Below are 8,561 nucleotides of genomic sequence, written 5' to 3'. Positions count from 1 at the left end.
CACTCGCGGTCGGGACAATCGCGATGCGTATATGCTCGCGTATAGATAATTTTTGTGCATAAGAAAATGTGTGTATTGGAAGAGACATTCACCCTTTCTCTGTGAACATCTTGACGGACGAATTTTTATATAACCTTTTGGATGTTCATAAGACAGGTTCAATCTCATTCAACGTAACACGATTGCTTTCCTGGGGATTAACGCAGAAAGGAAAAACGGTCGATCTTTCGATTTTTCCCATCTTCCTTCTTCCTTATTCCTTATATCTGGATAGACCTCCAAGACATGGGGCGGCCCGTCATGTGTCTTCTGCGGTCACCACGCCGATGACTGGGGGCATGACGGTTCCCTACCCTACCCATCGGATCCGCAGGGTGTGAACGAACACGTCTGTGTCCTGCCGGCCCACGCCAAATTGCCCTGGAGAAGGGTGAATTTTACACCTCTACGACCTCGTTCAGACCTTCCTTCTTAGATGGGGAGGGACTTACGGTATCTCCCTTTGATTCGGCCTCTGGGGGGCTAACCACCGTGGCAACCTGCTTAATTTCCATATCGACGGAGGTCATCGGAGCAGTGTGGCCAGATTGGGAATAATTGAGTATATCGGCGTCGACATTAGAAACGTCGAACTTCCTTAGCGTCTAACGGAGTGGTGGGGATAGCAGATATATACTACCACAAGAACCACATATACGTGAGTTCGGCACTTTGCATACCTTCGGGAAGTCGAGAAAGAAGACGACTGTCAGTCTTTTCTTCTTGCTTTCGACCTCGACCTCGCGACAATCGGCATGCGATGTTGTCACACTGTTGCCACACTGAATGTATCTCTGCCTCCAGTGTGGCCCTTCCAAGGTTACCACCTAACACGTCACGACGCCTAACTCCCTCTATCCCGAAGGACCGTCCTCCATCCCCACTGCTTTTCTCCCCCCTCCTTGCTATCCCTTTCCGACACTCTCCGTCCTTCACATCCTCTGATTCCCCCGCCTTATCCCCCTTCTCCTAGCTTCCCGTTCTAATTCCCCCTTCTGCCTTCTTCCCTGCCCTAGATACCTCGGCCCTTCCAGACTCTCACACCACTTCCCCTTCAATCTGATCACACACTCCTCCTCTAACCCCATCTCTCTAATCACCTCCAACATTTCCTCCAACAACTTTTTGTTCACCATCCTTCTATCATAAAACCTAACCTTCCCCTCCTCTCTCCTTCCCCCTTCTTACGCCTATTGGGAATTGTTATTCTAAAATCTTTTCCCGGCCTCTTCCTCAATGCCTCATATAAAGTTCTTCCATTTCCTCTTTCCTTCGGTTTTACTTCATCCATTGTTGAAGTTTGCAGGTCTTGATTAAAAATTAAAACACAGTACGAATAACAGGTATTTATGTTAGACTAAGCAATTAATTACAGTAGTGTTTAGTGCAGTTAGTTCTTATATTAATTTCCGCGGCGAAGAACACTCTCTCTCACTATGCCAGTTAAGACAGCACTGAACTCGCGGCCCCCGCGTAGAGGAGAGGGAGAGCTTTCCTCTGACGGGGGAAACGATGGATAGACCTCTTTCGGTCTTTATTTTGATAGGTCTTAGCGGCCGATAACTTTTTTTTTTTTTTTTTTTTTGTCGTGGGGAAAATCTTCGAAAGACTCCCTCCCACCTCCTTGGGGAGAGGTGGGAGGGGTGTGTGGGATTCCCCGCGCCCGTACAACGACAGGCGCTGGACCTATCCACTAAAAACCCCACGGTGACCCTTCGGCACGCTTTGGGAGGATACCGGGAATCGCTCGAAGCATTCTTCCGGTATCCTCCCCGTGCCCGCGCTTTCGCGCCCATCCCCCGGGGGGACAATCGGTCCCCCCAGTAGACACACTGCCTCATAGCGGCGGGACGGGGCCACTCCATCCCGCCGCTATCCGTCCCGGGGCCGCGTTTAGTGGCGGCTGCGAGCCCCAACTCGCAACCGCCCGCGACCCCGTTTCCACCCCTCGGCGGCCGGGCGTTCATGGCCGCACCAGACCGCCGGCGGCCGATAACTTAGGTCTCTAACATTCCCGCCCGCCTTCGTCCAGCAGACGAATAGATGTGATAGGCGCGGTTAAGTGATTAGTTAATCGCGAACTGGTGTCTTTGGATAGAGGCAGAGTTTTGTAACAGGTCGCTTAATGGTTGAGAAGGGAGTCTTCACCAAGACAACTCGGACCCGGCCGTCATCGCCGGGATAAGTTGTAAGGATTCGTCCGATTGGCCATTTGGTGGGTGGCGTGACTTCGGAGGTGACCAGGCAAAGATCCCCGGGTTGCACGTTAGGTTGTGGTTGTGACCACTTATGACGAGACTGCAAGCCTTGTAGATATTCGGCTGCCCAGCGCTTCCAAAAGTGATCTCGCATTCGCTGTAGTAGCTGCCAGCGTGTTAGGCGAGGTTTTTTCTCTTCCGTGAGCGACGGTTCGGGTACTGCTGTAAGAGGACCTCCCACTAGAAAGTGACCGGGTGTTATGAATTCGTTGGCTTCAGTGTCAACCTCCAGAGGCGATAGCGGTCGAGAATTCAGGCAGGCCTCTATTTGTGCGAGAACGGTAGCCATTTCCTCATACGTAAGAGGCGTGTCCCCTACTACTCGCCGAAGATGGAATTTCATCGACTTCACCGCCGCTTCCCAGATACCCCCGAAGTGCGGTGCCGCAGGGGGATTGAAGTGCCAGGTGGTTCCGTCTTGAGCGAGAATACCTGCCAGTTTTGCCTAATCCAAACTAGCGGCTGCGAAGAGTCGCCGAAGCTCGCGATCAGCACCCACGAAGTTCGTACCTTGATCGCTGCGAATAGATGAACAATTTCCGCGTCGTGCTACAAAGCGTCGGTACGCTGCTAGAAAGGAATCAGTGGTATAATCTGTTACAAGCTCTAAATGTACTGCACGAGTCGCTAGACAGACAAAGACAGCGACATAAGCTTTTCGTGTGTGGTAACCTCGGCCCGGATTAGTTTTTATAAGAAACGGTCCGGCGTAGTCAACGCCAGAATTTGAAAATGGTCTGGAAGGTCTTACTCGAGTACTAGGAAGGTCAACCATTTGTTGATGAGAGGTTTTAGTACTCCATCGCCAACAAGTGATACATGAGTTTATATAAGTGCGTACAGCGCGTCGTCCAGAGAGAATCCAGTAGCGTTGACGTAATGTTCCCAAGGTAAGCTGTACTCCACCATGAAGAGTTTTCTCGTGAGCTTCGCGAATTAGTAGTATTGTAAAATGCCCCCTTGCAGGTAGTATAATAGGATGCCTTTCTTGGAAGTCGAGAAGTGAGTGTTTTAACCGTCCGCCGACTCGCAAAATTCCCTCTTTGTCTAAAAAGGGGTTTAAACGCACTAAGGGACCTCGGGAGATTGCAGCGGATTGTTCAAGAAGTGATTTTTCCGTGAAGAAGGCCGTCGTTTGAACGCCCTTGATTAAGATGTGTCGGGCATCATGCAGTTCGCGCGAGCTGATAAATTTTCTGTTTTCGCTAGAAGATTGAGTCTCTATTGACCGTTTGCGGAGACGTAAACACCAGCTCGTAATTTTACAGAGTATTTGTATTGTAGAATAACGACCTATGAGGTTTTCAATAAAGGAGGTACCAGAAAGGACAGAGCAGGAAAACTTTGTAACACGAGCCTCCTGTTCCGTAACCAGATTTGTTAGAAGGTGGTTATCCAAATTATAGTTTCGGCTAGATAGAAAGGAAGGTCCTTCCCACCATAATTTGAAAGATGTTAGTTTATTTCCAGATAATCCGCGAGACGCGGCGTCAGCCGGATTGTCGCTAGAGCGTACGTGACGCCAAGTTGCTTCGGGTAGTGTTGTTTGAATTTCGGAAACACGGTTGGCAACAAAAGTTTTCCATTTTGAACAGTGCTGTTGAAGCCAGCTAAGAACGATAGAAGAGTCAGACCAGAGATGAATATCACTAGTGGCTAAGTCTAGCGTGGTTTTTATAGAATGCATTAGTCGAACCAGCAATGTGGCGGCGCAAAGTTCTAGTCGCGGCAATGAGACTTGCTTAAGAGGCGCGACGCGAGTTTTTGCTGCAATTAAATTAACGCGAGGTCTCAATTCTGTTTGTCGCGGAATAATTCTCACGTAGATAACCGCCGCGTAAGCTTTTTCAGAGGAATCGGCAAACCCGTGTAACTCATAATTTTTATCGTTGCTCGTGATCCCAATCCAACGAGGTATTCGCAGATCAGGAAGAAAGTTTAGGCCAGAATGGTAGTCTAACCAATAGGTTCGTAATGTTTCGGGAAGCAAATCATCCCAGTTTAGCTTGAGCAGCCATAATGACTGCATGAAAATTTTTGCTACGATAACTACGGGAGCTAGAAGACCCAACGGGTCATAAAGCCCAGCTATCTCGCTAAAGACCGATCGCTTAGTAATGGGGCCAGATTTATTACGAGGTCGAAGAGAAACCAAGAAGCAATCGGAGGCAGTGTTCCATTTCAGACCCAGAAGAGATGAAACTCCATCGAAATTGCACGAAAGGTCAGAAGAGGAGGCAAGATGATCGACCGGTAGAGTTTTTAAGAGTTCAGGTTCATTGGATGACCATTTTCGTAATTTGAAGCCGCCCGCCCTCAACAATGCCAGCAATTGTTGTTGAAGTTGACCGGCCTCTTCCAGCGTGTCTGATCCCGAAACCACGTCGTCCATATAAACATCGCTTCGAAGACAACGAGCAGCCAGTGGATATGCCTCCTCTTCGTCCCTGCTCAATTGGAGAAGTGTACGAATTGCCAGGTATGGAGCGCAAGCCATACCGTAGGTGACCGTTCGGAGCCTATAGCTAGTTAATTGCTCGCCGGGATTATCTCGCCAGACGATTCGTTGCAAGTCACAGTCCTTCTTCTCCACAAGAATTTGGCGGTACATCTTTTCAACGTCCGCGGAGAAAGCTATGGCGTACTTGCGCCAGCGAAGTAGTAAGGAAAAGATTTCGGGGAGAAGATTAGGACCCGTGTGAACCAGATCGTTTAAAGAAGTGCCCGATGATGTCTTACATGAAGCATTAAAAACTACTCTAAGTTTCGTAGTCGAACTAGATTCGCGTAGCACGCCGTGATGCGGCAGATAATAAACTGGTCCCTTATTGGTTAAATGGTCTGAGATGCGCTCCATATGGCCGAGATCCTCGTACTCCCTTAAAAATTCGCGATAGGCGTTTTGAAACTTAGGATCTGTATCAAAACGTCTTTCCAGTTTGGAGAAGAAGGAGCTCGCGGCCTTCTTACTCTCACCTAATTCAGCGGGCGAAGATTTTAGAGGTAAAGAAACAATATACCTTCCAGATTCATCTCGCTTATGCGTTCGAGTGTAATGATCCTCACATGCTTTCTGGTCTTCAGTCAACGAATTAGAAATAGAAGGAACCTCCTCGGTTCTCCAGAAACGAGTTAGAGTCTCAACAAGGTTTGCCTCTCGAATGGAACACTGCAATGAGATAGCATAGTGAGTATTATTTTCCAGCTTGCTTGATTGCCTTAACGGCCCAGTTAGAATCCACCCCAGCGAGGTGGCTTGAGCGATGAGAGTATTCGGTGGACCTTTTCTCAAGCCAGACCTTATGATTTGAACATAAATATCAGCTCCCAGAATTAAGTTGATTCTCCTCGACGAAAAAATATGAGGATCGGCCAGTGCCAGTCCATCTAAATGTGACAGGGCAGAAGTGCTAGAAGATTTCATCGCTTGATAGGATGACAATCGAGGAAGTATATATGCTTTTATACGAGATCGAGTTATCTAAGCGAGAGTATAACCGAAGAGAGACCCTACCTTTTGTATAAGTTTGCGTCTTACCGACGCCGACAACAGGAATTTTCTCCGGTATTCGAATTAAGTTTAAGAACTGCGCCACGCTCTCCTCCAGCAACGAGACCTCTGAGCAGGGGTCAATTAAGGCTCTTACGGACACCCTTTTTCCCTGGTCTGACTCCAGCACAAGTTCAGCGGTAGCAAGCACAACGGAGACTGGCGAGGTTACGGAGCAGGAAGTCGTAGCGCAGTGAGCTACCTTTCCAGAATATGAGCAGCTTCCTCTCTCGAGGATTTAAGTTCTTATATGTAGGGCAGAACAGGATGAAGTGTTCCTTTTGGCAGATGAGACATCGACGATTGGCTTCTTCAGTAGTGTGTGTCGCGTACGCCTTTAGACGTGGAGTAGTATATAAGGGTGTCTTCTTTTCGTGTCGCAGGACTCCGGTCTTCTCTGTGGGCGCCGCAGATGAGCTGGACGATCCTTCCACCGCTTCTAGGGCGCGCAGTTTTGTAGTAAGAAAGGTTCTCAGTTGTTCGAAGGTTGGAGGTTCAGAAGTGGATCCGATGGAAGTTTCCCAGCTCATTCGAGTCCTTGGATCCAGTTTCTCGGCCGTTATGAAGACGAGCCAGTCGTCCCATTGCCGGACTGGTCGCTTCAAGGCCTCCAAGGCTTGGACTGCGTCCGTCGTGCCGTTCAGGAGCTCCTTCAGGGCTCTAGATGATTCCCTTTTTATAGGTTGTTGGGACATCAGAGAAGTCAGTTGGGCGTGGATTAGTACACGTAGATTTTGATACCGTTCAGTTATTGTTGTCCAAACTCGTTCGAAATTATCGTCAGTGACCGGTATATTTTGTAGAAGTAGCGCAGGTTCGCCAGTCAGGCTGGTCTTTAAATAATGCAGCTTTTCAACAGGAGAGAGAGATACATTGTCTAGAATAAGCGTTTGAAATGGATCACGAAAATTTGACCAACTTTTATAATCGCCGGAAAAACTCGGCAGTGCTATTTTCGGTAGTGATCGAAGCGACGAATTACAGTGAGATGGTTCGGGCTTACCCGTTGTATATTCTTCCTTTAGATCGAGTAGAATCGCTTTTTGTTGAACGTACGCCTCCTCGCACTGGCCGATGTAGTCTAATTTAAAATACTGATTATCGGGTTCGGTCTGCGAAAAAACATCGATGAGCTGATCGTGTACTTCGAGAAACGCGGCCCAGTTCTTTTCTATGAGCTCCAAACGCGATGTAATAACACCTTTAGTTAGTTTGGCCGCACCCATTTTTCGCATATTCTCAACTGTAGAACGAATACGTTTGAATAGATCGAGCTGTTTCTTAACGTACTTCTCCATGTTTTGGTTTCCTTGCGGCACAACAGATATGTATAACGACTCGTTAGATGTATAAGGTTACAACAGGTGTTTATCTCGATTCTTGTGGCGAAAATATCCGGCTCGAAGGACCAATGTTGAAGTTTGCAGGTCTTGGTTAAAATTAAAACACAGTACGAATAACAGGTATTTATGTTAGACTAAGCAATTAATCACAGTAGTGTTTAGTGCAGTTAGTTCTTATATTAATTTCCGCGGCGAAGAACACTCTTTCTCACTATGCCAGTTAAGATAGCACTGAACTCGCGGTCCCCGCGCAGAGGAGAGGGAGAGCTCTCCTCTGACGGGGGAAACGATGGATAGACCTCTTTCGGTCTTTATTTTGATAGGTCTTAGCGGCCGATAACTTAGGTCTCTAACAGCCAGTGTGTACGGACACTGTGCGTAGAACCGCTCAGTATAGCGCCGTGGTGTACGCACTATAATTACAAGTCGCTGCATGCGCTGTAAAGGTGCTGCACCACGCAGTGCCCGTACGCATTACGAGGACGGTAAACGGCCGAGGAGCAGGTAAATAGGTGGAGCCTTACAACCTCCCTCTGTTAACCTCTCCTGCGACAGTCGAAATTAGCAGTCGGAAAAATCGAGATCGACTCTCGTCTTCTAAATCTGCAATCAAACATTTCCTGGTTTAAAGGGAACGTTCACACATACAGTCTGCTAGCTTAGCTGCGTAACGCGGCGGCCGAGTTCCCCGCTCGTGAGTGCGACAAGCACCACCAAGAGCGCGTGAACCTTAGAACGAGACGGATAACGTGACTCACGTTACTCGGTATTTACGCATAGTCTCGTCTCTTTTGTTTCAGGATAGAGCGACGCGAATCGCCAAAGGAGACGGCCCATCGGCGGGGTTTTTTCTGGCCAGACGCCGGCCAGACGTCCTGGCGGTTAAAATTAAGAGTTTGTGTTTGTGTTCGTCCTGAGAAAGTACAAAAATAAACGGCTCCGTCGATAATTCGACGAAGCGAAGATAAAATTAACGTGCAATTACTGCTTTTCCAACGTCCTTTCCCTCGTGATCCGGACCTCAGTTAGACGAGGCGTTCAATTAAAATATTTGGACCCTCCCTATTCTAACAGCCATTCTTTAAAATAGGTATTTTTGCTGCTTTTTTACATGTCAAAGAATCTATTAATTTATGTTGATTTCTACCGAGATATAATGCATTAGTTTTATGTGTTTCTTTTATTTCTAAACCACGCCAATTTTCTACTTCACGACTTGCCAAAATGTCTTTTATATTTTTTACATTTTTGCACATCATGCATATACGACGTTGGCCGTAACCTTCTTCAGCATCGTCAATCGGTAAAGAACATTGGGGCAATGCATGAACACATTTTTGACATAAACAACAAACTTGTGCATTTGTTGGG

The 8,561-nt window shown here is 47.6% G+C and overlaps 2 protein-coding genes across 2 annotated transcripts; both read right to left on the bottom strand.

The window, feature by feature from the left end:
* Window positions 1-2,109: 2,109 nt before the first annotated feature.
* Window positions 2,110-2,586, bottom strand: LOC143348734 (uncharacterized). The gene has a single exon (XM_076779331.1). The coding sequence runs from the start codon at window positions 2,584-2,586 to the stop codon at window positions 2,110-2,112; it is 477 nt and encodes a 158-aa protein (XP_076635446.1).
* Window positions 2,587-3,752: 1,166 nt separating this feature from the next.
* On the bottom strand, window positions 3,753-7,145 carry LOC143348733 (uncharacterized). The gene is made up of 5 exons (XM_076779330.1): window positions 6,851-7,145; window positions 6,050-6,724; window positions 5,836-6,006; window positions 4,434-5,756; window positions 3,753-3,907 (listed from the first exon to the last, which is right to left on the bottom strand). Exons 1-5 carry the CDS (start codon window positions 7,143-7,145, stop codon window positions 3,753-3,755), a joined length of 2,619 nt encoding a protein of 872 aa, XP_076635445.1.
* Window positions 7,146-8,561: the final 1,416 nt, after the last annotated feature.

This window comes from Colletes latitarsis, chromosome 12 (genome assembly GCF_051014445.1).
Source record: "Colletes latitarsis isolate SP2378_abdomen chromosome 12, iyColLati1, whole genome shotgun sequence".
Classification (NCBI taxonomy): domain Eukaryota; kingdom Metazoa; phylum Arthropoda; class Insecta; order Hymenoptera; family Colletidae; genus Colletes; species Colletes latitarsis.
This window is presented reverse-complemented; position numbering and strand designations above follow the sequence as displayed.